The 22500-nt window shown below is 37.0% G+C and overlaps 1 protein-coding gene across 19 annotated transcripts in view; it reads left to right on the forward strand.

Annotated features, from left to right (window-relative positions):
* The window catches only part of LOC123514343, a 567471-nt gene that overhangs the window by 197685 nt on the left and 347286 nt on the right, over positions 1-22500 (forward strand). For 17 of the 19 annotated variants that reach the window (XM_045272190.1, XM_045272188.1, XM_045272194.1 and 14 more), the window contains 6 exons: positions 423-585; positions 2595-3026; positions 6401-6571; positions 11424-11465; positions 12804-12932; positions 13718-13871. In XM_045272190.1, coding sequence (XP_045128125.1) covers positions 423-585; positions 2595-3026; positions 6401-6571; positions 11424-11465; positions 12804-12932; positions 13718-13871 — 1091 coding nt within the window. The remainder of the gene's footprint in view (positions 1-422; positions 586-2594; positions 3027-6400; positions 6572-11423; positions 11466-12803; positions 12933-13717; positions 13872-22500) is intronic. The other 2 variants (XM_045272202.1, XM_045272197.1) reach the window with 2 other exon arrangements.

The raw sequence follows: 22500 nt of genomic DNA on the forward strand, positions 1-22500 counted from the left end.
ACTTTTTAAAGGTGTTAGATTCTTTGCAAGAATAGTGAAAAGAAAAGTATGTGTCCTATTAATGCATTTGGACATGAAATCTAATTTTCTGTTTTAGTCTTTAATTTATTAAATTCTTATATTGGAAATGTTCATACTGTTGATTTGAGCTTAGATGCTTTTATATTCTTTTTCTTTCTATTATGATGGGAGGATGAAAAGATGAATTTAATCTTTAGAGTGGTAGATTTGTTCATTCAGTGGTGAAAACTGACAATTTTTATTGTTGCTTTTTTTTGCAAGTTATTTGAATTTTACAAGAGCATATATTCTATAAGTTTGAGGGACCATTGTATATTGCTTTGTCACAAAAGAGCATGCATTGTTATCATTCATTAATAATTGTTTACTCATGTATATACTGAGATGAGGCTGTTTGACAGGTGGGTCACTCCCGCAACTTCACACTCTCCCCCGAGACCACTTCCTGTGACTCAGGGGATGTGGAAAGTGATTACTCAGGGGTGGATCCTGAGGGGTCTGTCCACTCATCGTCACGGGGAATATGTTCTGCCATGCCTGTCCTAGAGGATGGCTTGTCTTCAGGTGAGTATAGTACCTGTTTATACTTCATTATACCATCACATTGTTAATGCAGACATTTGTAGTCTCATTGTGAAAATGTAAACATGGCTCACTACTCATAGGCAAAGCATACATTCAATTTGGATTGTATTTATAACATACATACATATACATGTATTTTATAAATCGACATGCTAATCAAGAAAGGTGAAATTCATCATGTTCAGAATGCTGTCTCCTATTATTTCCAAAGATTAGGTTGGTTGTTTATTCAGTGACTCATTGGGGTTGTGGGTAGAATAGTCAGCTCACAGCAAGATGGAATAGAATCATAGGGTTTGTCTGCTCTTATGATGTTAACCTTGTTCACTTAGTTGTATTCTTGGTTCCTGACAGGAGTGGAAGTTTACGTATTCTGATCTTCTAAATGTGGTACATAGTATTCATATATGGATATAGAATGTGCAGTGTGTGAATGCTCCATTAGACCAGAAATAGTTTAATTATTCTTTGTGTGATGTGACAGGAAACAGATAAAGTTGTGTTCTCTCTTTATTTGTAGCAAGATACAAGCTGATGGTGGGATTATTGCTTGAACTGACCTATTCTTTTTCCCCAGTCCCTCACTTCAGCTTGCTCATTTGCATCTGCTTACATGGCAACTCCCTAGTTCTGCCAGCTCAGTGAGATGACTGGCTATCCATACCAATCACATAACAATATACCATACTTAATAAAATCATAACATTGCACAGATGTATATTACACATTACAAGTGATTAATGAGATGAGGTTTGCAACAGAGAAAATATTAAGTAGTCTCATGGAGTTTTTACAGACATGCTGTAAGTATGTATATATGAGATCAAAACTCGTCAGACTTTTGCTCCTATCAGTAAGGCAATGTGTCTATCACTTGTTCACTATTAGCTATAAGGAAACTATGGATTAGATGACTCAGTTTTTCTCTGCCTAGCAAGGGGTTTGATCTTATAACCTCTAAGATATGAGCTGAGTGCACTAATATCCACACCTATGGATCACAGAATATAGTATTTAAAGAGAATAGTACTGTTATTTGATATGGTCAGATAATTCTAACACTAAATATCAGATACAAATGTTGTTATTGCTCTGTCATTTACTATTGATTTAATTCAGAAATGAAGCAGTGAAGTAATATATTTTAGATAGAAGATACTGATGCAATTTTCATCTTATAAAAATCATTCTGGTACTACAAACACAATGTAAAAAGGAAATAGATTCTTTTACTAAAATTACGTTCATATGAAGTTTCATATATATATATATATATATATATATATATATATATATATATATATATATATATATATATATATATATATATATATATATATATATATATATATATATATATATATGAAGAGTTGAAAATTATGTAATGAAAAATTTTACATGTTGAAGATGTACTGCATCTTAAGACTTTTTTTCATAATCCTTTTCGCTTTCTTTCTTAATTGTTCCTATGTTCTAAGAGAGTATCTGTTCTTGAATTTCGTATATGCTTATACTTTACTTATAGAAAAGAAATGCACTGAAATTTCATGTTTCCTTATATATTGTATGTATGTGCAGAATTGTTGAATATGATTTCAGTAAGAAAGCTGGTGATCAAGGAATATCAAGAGAAATTAAACCCTGTAAAAATAATTCATATTGTTAAAACCATAAAACATTAAGTATGCATCTATGAATTTTGTTGCAAGGTTTCAAGATTGATTGTTGTGTACTTGATATGATTGATAAATATCACTTGCTGTTGTTTTAGTTAGTTTTGGAACTTTCACTTGTGTTGACAGCAAATACAAAAATCTGTATTTTCTCAGATTCATGATATCTGCTATATTTTGTTTGCTATCCTTTCCAGAGGATCATTTATTATTTTGTCTTGAGATTGTTGTCATTGTTTTCTGTAAAACTTGTGAAACATAATGTATAGATGAAGTGAGGCTTATAATACATACATTGAACCACTGAATTTTCAGGAGAGGAAAGTGGCATGGAAGTACCTGAAGAAGAGGAAAGCAAAGAGTCTTTATATGATCAGGAGCAAGAGGAACTCAAGGTTGAATTATTAGAGGAAGAGCAGCAGCAGCAGCGGCCTGTCGTTCGTTCCTTGGACGAACAGTTGTGTCGGGGTGAGCTGCCGCCTCTCAACCCAGTCTCAACGCTCAGCTCCCACAACTCACCCCTCCCTAATGCTGCCAGTTCACCCCATACCAAACTTCATTCACGAACTTCTTCTCATAATAATACTCAGTCTCCTTCATCTTCAACACTCAAACTCATGAAGAAACAGATCACAGAGATTGAGAGGGAGATAGCCATGAGGAGGCCAGATGGGGGGCCCAGGAGGGGGGGGCATGATGGAGAGGGACCCCAGCCCCCCCTTGACCTGCATCTACTAGATCCTCTCAGTAAGTACTTTGTGACTGTTAGATATTTTTTTTTTTATTTTGCTTAGGATCACCAAAGCTTTTATATGTGCTGGTACATTTTTTGGACTTTGCACTTTTTATCAAGCACTGATATTTGCTTTTTAGGATAGAATAGATTTACACTCTTTTCTTTCTTAACCTCAGATGGTTTTCTCTGTAAGCGGTGAGATTTTATTATGCTACCGCTGGGCTTGGCTATATATTTTTTTCCAGTGAATATTTATACCATATAGTATATATATATATATATATAGTATATATATATATATATATATATATATATATATATATATATATATATATATATATATATATATATATATATATATATATATATATATATATATATATTTTTTTTTTTTTTTTTTTTTTTTTTTTTACATCATTGCTCATTTTTGTTGTAGATAATTGCCTATTGTTTAATGTCACTGTCTCAGCACAATAGAGCACAATGTAGAGTTGCAAACTAGACAGAATTCCACAAGGAATCACAGAGCCAACCCCCTAGGAGGGGCAGGGTTTGTGACTTCTCTCATTGATTTATAGCCATGGGATGCAAAGACAGAGGTAAGTCAGGAATACACATCATGCTTTACTTACTAATGTACTAATTCTTATCACAATCAATTTGGCATCAGTAATATTTTGACAAAATATTGAGTAGTACATATTCAGTTCATTGTATTTAAAGGCTTTATTATTTCATTTAACTGAAGATTAGAAGACTTACTATTTATCATAATATTTGAATGAAATTATTCTTAATTGCCCAGCTGGAGATAAATCTTATGCAGTGATGTTACCTTAGAATCATAGTTGCATAGTGTTATGCCTACAATGCATAATCAATGAGTACTTTATTTCTTTGTAAATATTCCTTTTTCCATCTGTAGAGTATAAGTATTGTATTTCAAAATTCAAAATTAGAATATAGATTGTAAGTATTATATGGTGGTGCTTCCATCAAGTATTGTTAAGCTCTCAGTAACTGTTGCTTTTCTGGTGCACATTTTCTTCACAATGACTCTATTAAACTTTTCCCAAAATTGACCCTTCAATCTCTCAGAATCATTACTTATTGGTAAGGCATTATTTTACACATGATTGAATTAAATTACATTTCCATAAAGGCATCATTGAACTCATTCCATGTCCAGTTCAGCTTGATGTGGTAAGTTGCTGATCGTTCCTCACCCTGTCACCTCTTCCATGCACCCAACAATTACTTCTCTCCACCCAAAGTTATTTCTGACATTGGCTTGATTGCTGGCAATAACATCTCCATGAGATAACAAAATATGTACAAGACGTTCTTGTTGAAGACTGTCGGCTAAAACTATTAATGACATAAATATATGAATCATTATGTTAGATTTTTGTATGACAATTTTTGTCTTTATAATTAGGAATGGAAAGTTTTGTACAGATATCATGTCATATTCTCTCTCTCTCTCTCTCTCTCTCTCTCTCTCTCTCTCTCTCTCTCTCTCTCTCTCTCTCTCTCTCTCTCTCTCTCTCTCTCTCTCTCTCTCTCTCTCTCTCTCTCTCTCTCTCTCTCTCTCTCTCACACACACACACACACACACACACACACGGCCCGGTAGCTCAGTGGTTAGAGTGCTGGCTTCACAAGCCAGAGGACTGGGGTTCGATTCCCTGGCCGGGTGGAGATATTTGGGTGTGTCTCCTTTCACGTGTAGCCCCTGTTTACCTAGCAGTGAGTAGGTACGGGATGTAAATCGAGGAGTTATGACCTTGTTGTCCCGGTGTGTGGTGTGTGCCTGGTCTCAGACCTATCCGAAGATCGGAAATAATGAGCTCTGAGCTCGTTCCTTAGGGTAACATCTGGCTGTCTCGTCAGAGACTGCAGCAGATCAAACTGTGAATTACACACACACACACACACACACACACACACACACACACACACACACACACACACACACACACACACACACACACACACACACACACACACACACACACACACACACACACACACACACACACACACACACACACACACTGCATAGTGCAGTGGTTAGCACACTCAGCTCATAACCAAGAAGGCCCGGGTTCGAGTCTCAGGCACGGTGAGGCAAATGAGCAAGCCTCTTAATGTGTAGCCCCTGTTTACCTAGCAGCAAGTAGGTATGGGATGTAACTCGAGGGGTTGTGGCCTTGCTTTCCTGGTGTGTGGAGTGTGTTGTGGTCTCAGTCCTACCCGAAGATCAGTCTGTGAGCTCTGAGCTTGCTCCGTAATGGGGAAGGCTGGCTGGGTGACTAGCAGGCGACTGTGGTGACGATGGGATGTACACACACAACACACACACACACACACACACACACACACACACACACACACACACACACACACACACACACACACACACACACACACACACACACACACACACACACACACACACACACACACCTGGTCTCAGACCTATCCCAAGATCGGAAATAATGAGCTCTGAGCTCGCTCCGTAGGGTAACGTCTGGCTGTCTCTGACGAGACTGCAGCAGATCAAACAGTGAACACGTCGTATTTATAGGATATACCTATTTTATGCTTTATAAGTTGGAAAAGAGATCTCAAGAGAGATATTGTGTGCTCTGGCAGCAGTGGTATGCCATTACTGCATGACAAGTACTCTTGTACTGGTTGAATGAAAAAATGATAAAATGTAAATGATTAATTTATTTTGTGTAAAGCAAAAAGTTTTTTACACTGAATTTGTTCTTACACCTCTTCTAAAAGGACAGTTAGTCTTTCTGTTTGACTTGTGGCTGGATAGATAAGAGAGAGATCAACTACTGTAACTAATTTTAATGAAATTTTCAGCTCTTCTTTTTTTTTGTCCAGTAGATGTTTGTATTTTTCTCACATTTACACTTTTGCATCCCACTTTTCTTTGAACAATAAAAGGGTACTAGAGTTATTGCCAATGTTAAAGATTATGCAGTAATAAACTTCAGTAATTTGCACAATATCTGTACATTTTGTTTTTTATTTCATAATTCAGCATTTTCTCTTTTTCTTAGCACATCATCTTGACAATTGTCATGCTCCTTGTAATTTTGTTAAACAGTTTGACTTGCATTGATAACATGTAGTATTAACATTTTGTTCTGTAGTCTTGTGCTTTAGTCTTTCTCATGAAGTAGAAATGTTTTGTATTTTTGATAAATTGTGCTTGTATTTATATTGTTTTTATAAAGCCTTTATATAGTGATATATGTTTCACTAGTGGTTTGATTTTATTATACATAGTACATTTGACTTTAATGCCTTCAAGCATTAACTGTTAGGGAATTATGGTTTTAATAATACAAATTTTCCCTCATAGATGAGAAGATGCCTGAGCCGCCCCCCCCACCTGCGCCTCATCCTCACCGTGGAGGCTCGGCTGCAGACTCCGTTGTAGAAAATGGTAGTTCATCCTCAACCCCAAATCAAATGCTGGCCGTGTCTCCCAGCCACGTCCTTGGCCACCTGCACTCTCCTCAGTACACTCCAGGTGAGGCTAGGTCTTGACTGTCAAGAACACTTTAATTTCTACCATGCCAAAATAGGAATTAAGAAAACACAGATGAGCTGCATTGTTAAAGATAAACAAAGGTAACAAAATAGAAATAATAAGAGATCTTGAAAATGGTGAAAAAGGCAAGATACAGTGGACCTTCGGACATCAAACATAATTCGTTCCAGAAGGCTTTTTGATGTCTGAATTGTGAGAGATCTGAAACTGTTTTCCCCATAAGAAACAATATAATTGATTTTAATCCATTCTAAGATCCCAGATTTTTACCTGAGTAAATAAGAATTGAACTATATAAAATCAATAATATTTACCTTTTGGTGGCGAGCTTCTTGGCACAGGTAGATGATGGGGAGGCTTGGCATTATGTACATACTAATACAGATGGTTATTTCTGGATGACCTTTGCATTTGAGGCTGCATCTCAATACAACCTCAATAAAAACTTTGTTTTGTTTCAAGTCTGTTACACCTTGTCACTACAGAAGTTAAGAAATATTTTTCTTAGTTATAAGATCAGTGTACTTACATGAAATTTTACCCAACCATCCTACCTGGTTAAGTGACTCTGGTCAAATGAAAAACTTGTCGTGTCATGATCCTAGCTGGGAATAAGAGCCTGGCGACAATGTGGAGCCAAAATAAACAGGGAAACTAATTTGGATTTTGACCTTCGAGGGTAAAATTTATTGAAATTTTTTGTTCAAAGTCCGAATTGTTTGGAGTCCGAGGTGTCCGAAGTCCAAGGGTAATATGTAGTAGATGTTGTGTACATTATTTAAACATTATTCTAGATTATTCTTGTACATTTGATTTCATAATCACATGAAGTTTCTTCTGGGATTGTCAAATAAATAATTCCCTTATAGTGGATAATCTATAAGATTGAATCAGTCCTTTAAAAAAAAATGTTATGTGCAATCTTTTTCTCAGGATCAGTGTCTCAACATTGTTTTGTATTTGAAAATAAATTGACTTTCTCAGCATGAATATTTAATGAAAGAAAGGAAAAGGGAAAGTAAAGAAAGAATAGATGAAAAGTTTGCATGAAGACTAGTGACAAAAAGAAATGAGAACAAGTTGTTGTCTTGGAAAGATGTTAAGAGAAATGGATGAGGAAAGGAATGTGGGGGAGAGAGAGAGAGAGAGAGAGAGAGAGAGAGAGAGAGAGAGAGAGAGAGAGAGAGAGAGAGAGAGAGAGAGAGAGAGAGAGCATTAAGCTTTGGTAGGTATTAAAGAGATGAAAGATATGTGGATAAAACATTTTGATTGTTGAATAAAGAAGGCAGTAGGGGAGGAGTAATGTCTAGCTGGGATATGGAAGCAGCTGGGGAATGAATGTTTGTGTAGAGAGTAATTACGTAGCATGAAGTAGATACAGAAGGCAATAGTCATGCCTAAGTGTGGTAGTGCTGCAGATGTTGATGCTGTAATTGTAGCAATGTTCAAGTATGGAGGTGATTTAGAAGGTGGTAGTGTTTGTAATGTGACAGTGTGGAGGTGAGTAGTCCCAGATGAGTGGATCAAATTATTGAATGTATCTCATGTAAAGGTAAACATTGCAAGAATAAGTGTACTAGTAATATGTGGTGGGTTTACTTAGTGTACAAAGAAAAGTTTATCTGAGACTAGATTGAATAATTGATGGAAGTGATTGCAATGAAGGTTTTGCCACAGGAACACAAGGTAGGTAGGGGTATGTGGTGTCTCCATGGTTATTGTATATTTTCAGAAATACATGTGATTATGAAGAAGATGAGAGGTGAAGTAGTAATTGTTGGTGGGAGTGAATGGTATGGGTTGGTAACATATTTTTTTGCAGATGACAGTCTAATAGAGAGCAAAAGACAATTTGACAATGGTGAAACTATCCTTTGATATATGTATGAAATAGAAATTAAAGATGAATCAAGGGAAAAGTAGAGTGGTGTTTTGTGAGAGGGAGGAGGCAAGGGCTGCAGGCTGGTGTCTGGAGTCTGGAGTCAGCTGCCACTTCTCAATCAAGTCCACTGCTGATATAGAAAGGTAGTAATTTTGAGAAAATATAATAAAGAAACATACCTAATCTAATGTCTCTCTTAAGGTTTGTGTGATATCCTTGTCACCACTATGAAGTCATTGTTCATGAAGTAATATTATCATTTTATAGTACTTTACTAAGTTTCATCAGAAAGTTGTCTTTAACACAGCATTTATGAATATTTACATGAAAGACTAATGTTGAAAGTATCAATAGTTCAATGTGTCTGTATTCATATTTCTACTCACATGTCTGATCTGTAGAGAAGACAAATGTCCTTCTGTTCTACTAACCATCAGCTAATTTTTGGTGTGCTTGGAGTAATCTGTGAATTTATGCTTAAATTTACTTTCAACGAAGTTAAGTAATGTTGTACACTTTTGTAATGAAATATTGCTGCTGAATGTAACCAAAAGATGCAACATTCATGATCTCAATGGTGTAATATTGAGTGTGTAACTCATTTAATCTTTCCCTTTGAATTTTCATTGACTCTTGTCTTGAATCTCAATTACTTATTGAAGTTCTTTAACAATAGTTTTATTGATAATGACAATGTTAAAAGGACTATGTATGTACCATAATATACTCATTGATTCCTTATGATGTTAATAAGACCATATGTATAGTTTCTACATACATTAGCCAGTTATTTTCTGTCTTAAATCACAGGAAGATTTGACTTAATATGAGATATGTGAAGTAGACCAGTGTGAATGGTTGGTTTGTAATCTTTTCTTCCTTTGTGGCTCTCTGACCAAATTATAATACACTTTGCAGCTCACGTCATATGTAGTGCTTATGCACTGGCTTACCAATAATCATAATCAGTGGATCAGTGCCATCAAAGAAAAGCAAATGAAAGTTTCTGGACAAATGGGATGTGGGACAACAATGTATAATGTCCCTGTGACTGCTTTATCTGTAATAGATTATGTAATAAGACATGAAGCCAAAGGTTATTAATGATAGGATATAAAAACACAGTCAAATTTATGGTGATGTGGATGTTTAGTTCTGCTATGAGGCTGCATTAGATATGACTTGCATTTGTTTCAATGAAATCAATGGGAGAAATTGACTATGGTTTCAATCTAACTGAGAGAGTCCTCTCAAAAGTTAAGATTGATTATTTACAGACTACATATAACATTCAGGATCGTTTTATGCATATACCTGACTGAAGCTGCAGCCTGCCTTTCTTCTCAATAAATTGATATCACTAGTATATGGCAATGGTGATGGCTGCAGCCCACTCTCCTCTTCATTAAGCTTGTATCACTGTGTATGGCGGCAGTGGTGGCAGCAGCTGCAACGCACCCTTTTCCACACTAAAGGAGTATCACTGTGTATGGCAGGGCTGGTGGCAGCAGTGGCAGTGCATTCAGTCATCTGACATTAGTGTTACACTAGTCCTTTGTCGTGGGTCTCTCTGCCACTTCCTGAAGAGTGTTCCTGCATGCTTTAACCCGTAAGAGGTCAACACTGATTTACCTCCGAATACTCATCCATGTCACCAAAAATTCCACTTTCTTTTTTTATTCCATATAACTCAAAATGGGCATAGAAAAGTAAAAATAAGAGTTAAAGTTCGAAATTGCCATTTTTTAATGTCCAGCTGGAGCTTTAAATTTACCTCGCTCAGTGATGCTGCCAGACGTACAACTTCTGAATGAAGCTTTTTTAATCGTTTTATCGATATTTTTCTCCTACGAGACATGTGTATAATGGTTACATATTCATAAATTAACCCATGTTTTATGAAATGAAAAATGCAAAAATATATTTGTAAATACTGTAAATATAATGTAAAAAACAATTTGCTCAGTTTACCACAAAATATTGTTTATTATTTTTTTTTCAGTATCTAAGCTTTTTAGTATTGCAGCAGGGTGTGATATTCTTCAAAACAAAGCTCAATGCATAGAGCTACATCACATTCATGACAGTAATACCAAATATCGCTCCGTTTTTTTTGGGTCACGCTAAGGCGGCAGGGAGGGGGAGGGGGATGACTAACCCATGTCAGAATGGCGGGAAACTGTGCTGATATATGCTAGACACTTCAAAGAACATAAATATTGGAGCTGGAGGGAATTTCAAACAGATGGAAGCCGAGAAAGGGGCGAACGTACTTGTACGTGATTGACCACAGATAGTAAGCAAAGACTCCACGTACTTGTACGTGGTTGACCTCTTATGGGTTAAGATCCTGATGTTGGAGTTGCCATGTATGTTTTAAAAAGTAGCACTTAAGAACCACTGTATTGATGTGTTACCTAGACATTTTCTTCACTGACAGAAACAAAAATTTTATTCTTCACATGCTAAGGCTAAGGCTGAATACTTTTTTTACACAAAAATTATCAGTTAATGCCATGCAGTACTACCTAAAAATACAGTGAGCCAGAGAGGAGGAGGCCCATCCAGAGAACATTTACCTTTACACACAACTTTCACGTTAATTTCTTGCAAAATAAAGTAAAACACAGCATATGTGTATAGAGTATTTCAACTTAGAAGTACTTCAACTATCATTTATGTACCTTAACTCATGTGACACCCAGTGTGTGTGTGTGTGTATGATTATATATATATATATATATATATATATATATATATATATATATATATATATATATATATATATATATATATATATATATGTATGTATAATTTTTATTTTTAAGCAAAAGTTCTGAGTGAAATCATAAGAAAATATATTTTTTGTGGTCTCTTATGAGAGTTTATTATGTGTATAACATGAAGGCTTGTGTGATACAAATATTAAAGATGGATGCTTTGGAACAGGTTATGCGTGTAGCAGAGGCAAGTATCTGCCCACCTGCAGGAGTGAGTAATAATGAGTTGAAGATTCTCCTCACACTTCACAAAATTTATGTTTGCATTTCTCACTTTAGTAAGAGATTTTATTTATGATTTATAACTGTCACCTATTTTTATGTATTATTTTTTCCTTTATTTCGTTTGGATTTGTTTTTTGTTACCTTTAGCACACTGTAACCATACACCATATAAAGCTATACATATATCATGCATTTTCTGTTCAGTATGATATAGAAAGTAAAGTACATGAATGATGAAGTATTCCACAGTGTACATTTAAATAGTAATCTTATGCTGGGTATAGATATTCATTTTATGCTGAGTAACTTCTTCATCTAGTCAAGTGGATGCCAGAAACAATATATGTGTCTAGGTTTATACTGATTTTGTACTCTAAGTATTAATTTTGTTCTAAGAAAGGATTACCACCAAAAATATTTTCCTTGTCTGTTATTACTCAAAACAATAGGTTAGCATGGCTTTACTCTTTATTTATGTTACATTAATTTTCATATATATATATATATATATATATATATATATATATATATATATATATATATATATATATATATATATATATATATATATATTATTGATTGATTGATCAATTGACTTATTGGTTGATTTAATGATTCATTTATTTATTTAGTCTATTTTATTGATTTTTTTTGTAAATACCATATCCTTATGCATGTATGTCAGTTTATTCATAGTTTATTAATCTTAGTTATTTGATTGATAGATGATTTGCAGTTTACAAGAGCTTTGTGTATTTTTATTGAGACTACATGTGTGTGTGTGTGTGTGTGTGTGTGTGTGTGTGTGTGTGTGTGTGTGTGTGTGTGTGTGTGTGTGTGCGCGTGTGTGTGTGCGTGTGTGAGCACACGTGTGTGTGTGTGCGTATGTGCGTGTGTGAGCATAGTTTCCTGTAGTTAGCTCAACAAAATGGAAAGTATAAAAAATAAAGGTTTAGTTTAGGTGAACTGTGATAGTATTATGTGTTGAGTATTTGTAGCATATATGTATTACAGTACATTGTTCTTTAATCTGTGATCCCCATCCCCATAATCTGTTCACATATTATGTAAATAAATTACATATTCCTTTTCTATGGTGATAGTAATGCAGTCTCAATGTATGTGGTCTTGAACCAAGTGTAAGCAAGAATTGCCCTCCTGTGAACCCTCTTTTACACTTTAGTGTTTCTGTGCTCTACCACAAAACCATATTTCCTTTGTACTGATACATTTCAGTGGCAAATATGGCTTCCTGTGTGATAAATATAATGATACATTTACATTATCTTGATATGTTAATGTAACTTGATAATTTTCTCTTTAGTTTCAGGACCAAGTAGTGGTCCTCACCTCCTAAGTGCCATGGGGTCCCTCACCAGTCCAGTGCAGCATAAGGTGGCACCTCACATGGTTCAAGGCCATCCAGCAGCACATGACCTTCTCCACAATGCAGGTGTGTGTGTGTGTGTGTGTGTGTGTGTGTGTGTGTGTGTGTGTGTGTGTGTGTGTGTGTGTGTGTGAGCGAGTAAGTGAGCGAAATAATCTTGCCCTGCAAAGTTATTACTCTGATAGATGTTGGCTGTGGCAGTCTTTATGCCTCACCCCTCTCCAATGCTTCCTCTTCATTCCTGATCTAGCTTCATCAAAGTTCAATAAGACATATGGATTCACCATTTTCCATTCATTATCCAGATATTGTTTATGATTTGTCCATAATTTTGCAACACTTCTACCTCTTACTGAAGGATGGGATGGGAAGGGGTTTGGTCATATTTTAATCCCCATGACTGCTGTGAGCAGTGCCAGCATACTAGTCTTGATCCTTTGGTGGTGTGTGTGTGATTCAATTAGTTGTGATATGCAGAAATGAAGCTATGCTGATGCTATTCTCTTCCCATAATTTATCTGCTATTGTTCAGCTTGTCTTTGAATTCATGAATAATTTTTGGCCCTTTCTTCTGAACAGTTATAATCTGCTATAGCAGTTATATTGTACATAGCTTACTTTAAATAAATCTTTCCTAGATTTATTTGTTTTCACCAGTTCACTGTACTTGCTCATTTTTAATTCATGCCTCTTTCTTATGTGGCACTGAAGCAACTGTGAAGTGTAAATTTGTCTCCCTTTTTCCTCTTTTTTACTAATATCAGCACTTCTGCCTTGTGTTGACATCTGTAAAGTATGTTCATGTGTTATGAGTATTCTTGAAATACTTAAACCCGACATTTCTCCAACAGCTTCAGGTGGAGGAGTTCCCCAAAGCCGAGAAAGTGTTGAAGCAGCGATAGCAGATATCAAACAAGCCATAAGAAGAACAAAAAATTTGCCTGTTAAATCTCATCCACAAGAGAGGTCTCCTGTCAATGACAAAGCTCCTGTGTGGATACCTCGGTGAGTACCAAATGGATGCTTGTGATGTAATGTTTTGTTGTCATTTTGGAAAAACAAAAGTTACTTGCCTGTATATCAAATAACATTACTTAACACGTTCCCTGCGATGTGACCCACCAGTGGGTCATCAGTTACTATCCACTGTTGCGATGTGACCCACAGGTGGGCCATGCAACAGTTTTCACATATATCACATTTTAATCTTACTATTAATAGAAATGTAATAATATAGTAAAATTGCAATAAACAGTAAGTGTAGAAGGTCATAATAAATACTGATTGATAAATAATATGAAGGTTATTTCATTTTTAGTGTTATAAAAAATTATATGAAAAATAGTCTTCTTGTTTCCATATTTTCTTTTTAATACTTGTAAAAGAACCATATTATCTTGCATTTTTTTTCCTTCAGAAGAACGTAAAGCTTTTCTCTAACAAACCATTGAAACATGTCACAATTGGAGTTTCTCTGACAAGTTTCAGTGATTTTTTATTGATTTTTTAAATATTTTTAATGATATTATTTCAACAAATACTCAGACAATACTCAGCTCTTCTTGCTTCGCTGGCTTGACCAGCTCTGATGTGACGACAATTTATTTGAATCGCAGTGTGGGATAGTTTGCTGCTCTGTCAATTGCAGGGAACGTGTTTATATTGCATGAAAAATTTTAACACAAATTACCATTGGTTCATTATTCCATCACATGGCAGTGTAAACTGTTAGCCAGGCAACAAAAATTGTATTTAAAGTACAACAAAACAATTGAATATGATTTTATTTCACCAAGTTAACAAAGTTAATACTTTAAAAGATTATTAGTATCATTATCAGGTGTCAGTAGGTGTAGTGCTTAAGTTGCATCAGCAATCTGTAACTTTAGACATAAGCCTTGCCATGGGTTACCAACAAAGAGTTGAGTGAAAATACCATGTGACTGGGAAGCCAAGTGACAACCAACAACAATATTTTTGTCGACCTAGTCCATAGAAGCCTTATTAGTGATGTTGGCTTGAACACTGCTGTCTTCTGAGTAGGACATTGACACTCCTATATGTTCAACTGCTAACTCTGTACAAGGGCCTTATCTGTCCTTCACATGTTTGGGGGAGGTTCCACTTAAACAGTTTTGTTCGATAGGATGGCATCAAAAGTTTTTCGTCTCATCATCAACTCTCCTCTGACTGGCTGTCTTCAGCTTCTTGCTCACCACTGGAGTGTTGCATCTCTTGCTATCTTTAACACTATTTTCATGCTAACTGCTCTACTGATCTTGGTAACTGCATGCCTCCCCTCCTCCTGCGGCCTCACTGCACAAGGCTTTCTTCTTCCTCTCGTTCCTATTTTGTCCAACTCTCTAATACAAGAGTTAACCGGTACTCTCAATCATTCATACCTTTCTCTGATAAACTCTGGAACTTTTTCCTGCTTCTGTATTTCCATCTTGCAACTTGACTTCTTTTCAGAGGGAGGTTTTAGAATATTTGTCCCTAAATTTTGGATAACTCACTTGACCCTTAAGGGAACTGGCAACCCAGTGGGTCTTTTCTTTCTCTCTCTCTCTTTTTTTTCTGCCCTTGGCCAGTTGCCCCCCTGCATAAAAAAAGAAAAAATAATTGTTACTATCATGAAGCTGTAAGTGAAACCAAGAATGCAGATTGAAGCTGTGAAGCAGTCATATATAATTCCAACAGCTGGAAGACCTACCTACTGGTTAGACACACACGGTTGCCTTTATTGGCATGTGCCATTGATTGCAGGATATTGAAAGGAAGTTACTGAATCACTGATGTAGACATTACTGTTACTGAAAAGTGTTTCTGTGGTAGGAGGGAAATAACAGAAAAAATGAGGAACCAGTTCATTAAAAACCTGCCTAATCTTTTTCAGTCTTTTTTTTTTTATTCAGTCTTTAGTGCATTATTTTCTGTCCAAAATAATCATTGTCATTCCATCACCTCTACTCTGTCCAACTCTCTAAATGTAAGAGTTAACTGGTACTCTCAATGATTCATACCTTTCTCTGGTAAACTCTGGAACTCACTACCTGCTTCTGTACTTTCAATCTCCTATGACTTGACTTCATTTAAGAGGGAGGTTTCAAGACATTTATCCCTTTCATTTGGCTAACTCTCTTGGACCTGCAAGGGAACTGGCAACTAAGTGGACCTTTTTTTTGTTGCCCTTGGCCAGCTTTCCCCTTCTTTCATAAAGAAAGATCATATATGTGATATTAGATTTTCCTTTTCAAAGTCATATCACATGGTCAGCAAATAAGGTTTTGTTGTTGTGTCTTCTCCACCATGTCATTTGTAATATAGGTACTGTTTCGAACATGACTGGCATTAGAGTTGACTATTGAAGGACACATTCCCTTATTCTTATTTCTGATTAAAAGATCTTTATTTTTCTGGGCGTTGAATAGTCTTCCATTAATTTTAGCAGCACATCTTTCACTAGCATAATATATTAAGAAAATGAAAATTCATATAAGTTTCTTGTGAGATGTTAACCAAAGATTCAGATTTCATCTTGAGAGAGAGAGAGAGAGAGAGAGAGAGAGAGAGAGAGATGTCAATACGTAAATTTGTAAATGTGTAATTTTTTTTTATTGTATTGAGATCACTCTGTGTTAGACAACAGTATACTAAGAAAAATCAATTCTAAGGCCATTTTTCACCTGATGTAAATGTTATTTCTTCTTTGTCTATATGCGCATGTATATTTATATGTATATAACTAAAGCAGCGGACCAATAACACGTCGGCCTCACTTCTGTGTCGTCATGCCGACGCCTTCGATTCTACCGCCAATCTCCGGGACCGAACAGTTTTGAAGTTCCGAATTCCCGGATCAGCGGCTTTATGAACCGCTTCGAATGCGATGAAGTTGATTCAATTGCACTTAAAACTCTGCTGTCAGACGCATCTCATACAAGGCGGCGTTTCCTCTCAGCCTGCTGTGTGCTTGGTGTAGCTTCAGGTCCTCCCCCCCTCCCCACAACCCCATCAGATGAATTCCATACTATAATTTGGGCATGGCATTGATACATGAATGAAAAAAAAAATACAACAACAATAATAATAATAATAATAATAATAATAATAATAATAATAATGATGATAAAACATGGATAAGAAATCTTGGGAGTATAAGGCACTTGGGTTAATTTATATACTGGTTAAAGGTGACGTTACCTTGAAAAGCAGGAAGTTGAAGCCTCATTAGTTTTGCACAGGTGGTCCCGGGATGAGACGTTGACGCCCCTACCAGCGCTCTCACCATGCCACCTGCTAGCCTGATTCATAAAGTCAATATTTATACTTTTGATATTTAGCTATTACATACTATACAAACATAGTGTGTAACGAAGGAATACAAATAAATGTACGTTGCCCTATCGCGTGTTATAATGGTGTTTATATCTCTGTTATCGTGGTCGCTCTGTTTTCCGGAACGCTTTGATATCCTGATATAGCAGGATCAGATAGGGCTGTGTGTATGACGTGGATGGCAAACAAAGGAGGTGTGCGGGGATGCCGGTAAGGTTGAGGCTGGCGGAAATTACGTTAGCGTTGGGTACACTGAGGAATGGGCTCGCTACCGAACAAACATTGCCTCGTTTAAAGCAGTCGGGGGCTCCTCCCTGCGGTGGGTCCTTGATAACTTTGCGCGCCGCGCCTCACCATGGCCTCATCCCATTATTGAACTCTCACTCTTTGATAAGCTGTAAATGTTTGTCTGCAACGCTTTTTATATGCGTATAGTTATTGTTTATATTATCTCGAATTGGAGAAAGTAGGGATTTCCAGTATAATTATGTTTGTAAATCACACGAGTTTTGAAGGCTTTTAATTAAAGTTAATCAAGGTTATGAAAGAGGCATTTGCATACAAATTTAATAAGCATCAACATCGTAAATTGTGAGAGTTTTGTTCACTAAACATAATATGTAGATATGTTGCCTTGTGGATGAGGTGGAGGAGGCTGAAATGGTGGATGGGTTGGCCTGAAGCAGGGGTAAAGCTGATTCCAGGTTGAAGTAGAGCGAGATGAAGGTTTGTTTTGAGGCGTGACTGGGACAGGCAATTAGTGAAGGCACGGTGGGGTGTGAGAGTGGGCGTGGAAGCGTTGAAACAAGGCATTTTTCGTTTTCCTTCTTATAATACCAAGTGTAATCTTTTGAGGGTATTTTGTTTGCCCTTATGGTGTTCACATCCTTATGAGTGTGTTGTCCAGCGTCTCGTGTACTTTGACTAGTCCGTCCTATATCTGCCATCCTCACAATTCTTCACTGTTAGCTTAATTTTCTTACCTCTCCCTCAGTCTTCATTCTTAAACATTCAGTAAAGTTGATCAGTGTTCGCTTTTAGTGTGGCTGGTAATGTTTTTTTTTTTTTTTTTTTTTTTTTTTGCATTTCGTGCTTTAGCGAAGCGGCATAAAATAGTTCATGTCTATTAAATACTTTTGTGGAGCCCCAGCAGGTGTTTCGGTGAGATCAGGTTGAATTTAGATTTTTTTTCACCTAACAGATTATTAGGCTTCTGTAATCCACCAGTTTTTAGAAAGTCTGTGAAACAAAGCTGTCTTTCTCGAATAGAGTGGGAAAAGAAGACGCTTTGTTCCGCTTTCCTCTTTTTGGAATGATATCAGGTTGATGTGTAGCTCAGTAAAAGTATTGAGCAAAGAGTTGGTACGTGATTGAACTGGATACATACTTTTATCTATCTCTTTTTTTCTAATCTTTAACCCCTTCAATACTGGGACACATTTTTATCTTGAGATTTGTGTACGATTAGAACATTTTATCGACATTAGGAAGGGTCTGTGGAGGGCAGAAGATTAATAGCCACAGTCTTTACTATTTTAATCCCTCAAATGAGTTTCTAAAAGTTGTATAAAATCACCAAATAGTAAACAGAATGAATATGGAAACGCGTCATGGTACTGAAGGGGTTAAAGCAACGTGTTTAATTAGCAGGTTCACATCATGCCGTCTTGTAAGTTAGGATGATCGTTCAAGGTTGCTACTATTCTTCGTGTTTCTTACAAGCTGTTCGTCTTTCAAGCCATTATGAATGCTGGAGTGCTGAGGACGTGTATATAGAGTGTTAATTGTGTTGACCTGGTGTTGATTTACGTACTTACATAGAAATAATAACTATTGTAGATCCCCGTGACATCTCTTGGTTGAAATTGGTTCTCATTGCGTAAATTATTCCTCTAAGGACTGAAGATGAGTGGTAATGTTTAAGTGGGTCATGGCATATTATTATTATTATTATTATTATTATTATTATTATTATTATTATTATTATTATTATTACTACTACTACTCTTTTATTTTCTTAATTTTTTGAATTTTTAGATCTTAAAAGCTAAGTTTCTGGACGATCATATTGTATATAACAATTTTTCATATCTGTTGTACATTTTTAAAGCGCTATATAGTTATTAAGCCTTCATAGTTTTACGAAATTAAACTGCGTACTTCAGTTCAAAATGGTAAGTTTTATAGCTTATGGACTTAAAGATTGGTGTGAGTGCAGGTGTGATGACAGTGGTGGTGATGACGGTGGTGGTGGTGGTGGTGGCGGCGGCTGGCGGTGGCTGCATGGCTGCATGTACACTTTGCCTATATCCATGACTGAGATCCACAATACACTGCCAGCTGAACAATTCCCGGAATATTACATGTGATTCTAGATTCTAGAATGTTTCACTCAGAAATTGAAAGCAGGAATGCCCTTGTGTGTCAGCACTCACGTACCCTTCTGTGTCATTTGCTGCATCCACTGGTGCTCGACTCCCCTGTCACTGCCACTTAATACCACATCAGTCCCCCTTCCGCGAAGCAACCGGTACTTTTCCACCCACCACCACCATCACCAGTCTCTCATGTTCTTCCTACGCTCTCTATATCACCGCGTCCTTCACTTCTACACAGCAAGTCTCGCTGTCTCATAATCAAACTTGCCATAAAATCAATAGTTTTAAAACATGACATGACAGGGAAGAGAGAATTAGTTATCTTGCGAATTTAAATTTATCATAATTCAGATGAAATTTTTTGATAAGAAATCGTATAAGAAGTTTGTAAATGTGCTTTAACTTCAGTATATATATATATATATATATATATATATATATATATATATATATATATATATATATATATATATATATATATATATATATATATATATATATATATATATATTGTATCCGCCTTTGGAAAATGACTTGTATAAAAGTAAGTGTGGCGCGCTCCGAAGCAAATTACTTTTAAGGAGAAGCGAGGCGCTCTTGGGAAAGTAAATGACCGTGGGAATGGTGACAGATTACTGCTATTACTGTGTTTGTACTGTGTCTTGGTTGTATTCTTAAAAGTGTGAAGGTTTGTTTTACTGTGGAGTTTGGCGGCGTGGTACATGGCAGCAGGACTGATGTACGTACATACAGTATACTTAGTACATACATAGTACATCCCTGCTGTTGTAATTTAGAATACCTTATGAGTCATCTTTGGCGTGCTCTAAGGCTGCTTCCATCTTGAAGCCTGATTATGGACCCAAGATTGTCCATTATTACTAATATCGGGCAACTAATTATTAAGTGGAGGAATATTAATGACAGCGCTGATGTATCGCTGGCGGGCAGGAGGCACGTGCTGGCGGGTGGGATGCCTCGGGGTGACGCGGTAGCGGGATGGCCTGGGTGGGATATTTGGAAGTCAAAGCCAGGATGCAGATGCTCTTAAAGTAAAGGGGCAGACGTATAAAGGAAAAAAAAAGGTGATTTGTTGATTGATCAAACACACATATATTGGAATGATGATAGATTTGTTACATTGCTCAGTTTTCTGTGTTGGTGCCGTGTCACGTTTTCCTCTTATTACCAAATGATTTGATTTTATATAGATTTTGTGGAACGCGTGGCGAGGTCATACTTGGTACATATTACAGTGAAGAGTGAGGCGTGGCAGGTGTCGCGTGGCAGGAGTCATACCCTGTTATAGGTGACCTGGTTGCGGCCGTGGCGCGTCGTTACTGACAACCTTGTCTGGCTCTGACTCGAGTTATGTTCCAATTACTTGCCACTGATGGGGAAGGAGGAAAATTAAGGGAGGGAAAGGGGAAAAAAAAATATGCTGTGTGTGTGTGTGTATGTGTGTGTGTGTGTGTGTGTGTGTGTGTGTGTGTGTGTGTGTGTGTGTGTGTGTGTGTGTGTGTGTGTGTGTTTAGCTCTCATGTATGTGCAGGCAACACTTCACTCATATCCTTTCATACACTTCTGGGATCAGTAAGGTCTCGTGAATAGCGCCACAGATCACAAGACTCACAGTTCTGTGTTACGTGCTGCATGATAAATCTGTGTAACTTGCTCGCTCCATAGTAATTGATATTAAATCTTACCGTAAATTTGTATAATGTTTTCAAGTAATTCTCTTTTATGTGCCATTTTCTCTCCGAGCATCATCGCCACTTGTTGATGCTTGAAGGGAAGACTAACCTTATGTGTCTGCTTCCTTCACGACGTGAATCTCGCAAAGGCTAAAGGACTAAAGACACAGGCGGTAGTGAGCTAGTGGCAGGAGTCTCAGTAGTGTACCTCCTGACGTGTTACTGCTGGGTCATGGCTGGGCGAGTCGGTAGATTTCAAGATGCATATTAGTAGCAGAAGTGGTTGTCATGGATACTTTAGTAGTAGTAGTAGTAATAGTGGTGGTGGTGGTGGTGGTGGTTGTGGTGGTTGAATTCGCGATAGAATTTGTGTTGGGTGCCGGTAACCTTTTCCACCTGTCCGACCTTGAACCTTGACCTTAGAAATTAATAACATTGAACTTCCACACCCATTCTCCCACGCAAACACACACACACACACACACACACACACACACACACACACACACACACACACACACACACACACACACACACACACACACACACACGAAAAAAAAGGCCACGCCGTAACAGAAAATCATTAGTATTGTATGAACAGTGTGTTGGTGTATTTAAACCTCATAGAACGCTGAGAGAGAGAGAGAGAGAGAGAGAGAGAGAGAGAGAGAGAGAGAGAGAGAGAGAGAGAGAGAGAGAGAGAGAGAGAGAGAGAGAGAGAGTCGTCGCCAGCCACCACTTCAATAACTAATGTATTGCATGTCGTGTATCTTGACCCACGTCTCTCCTAACTCTTCTCTCTCTCTCTCTCTCTCTCTCTCTCTCTCTCTCTCTCTCTCTCTCTCTTAACATTGCCTTGTTTTGGTTTAAAATACTGGTGGGGATAATTTCGGGCTTTATGGATTTAGTGTTGGGTTAAATTAGGTGAGGTTAGGTCAGGGCAGGCTGGGGGAAGCTTCGTGCGAGGAGAATAGCGGTAAATAAAGAGAGTGGCAGAGAACACACACAAAGACTGCCTGAGAACACAGCGGGTGCCATAAATTAGTTAGGAAGGGAGTGCCACGTGCTGCCATCAATACTAGTCACTGCTGGCCGAGGGAGCAACGTCTCCAACACACACACACACACACACACACACACACACACACACACACACACACACACACACACACACACACACACACACACACACACACACACACACACACACACACACACACACAC

Source organism: Portunus trituberculatus, chromosome 37, assembly GCF_017591435.1.
Source record: "Portunus trituberculatus isolate SZX2019 chromosome 37, ASM1759143v1, whole genome shotgun sequence".
Classification (NCBI taxonomy): Eukaryota; Metazoa; Arthropoda; class Malacostraca; order Decapoda; family Portunidae; genus Portunus; species Portunus trituberculatus.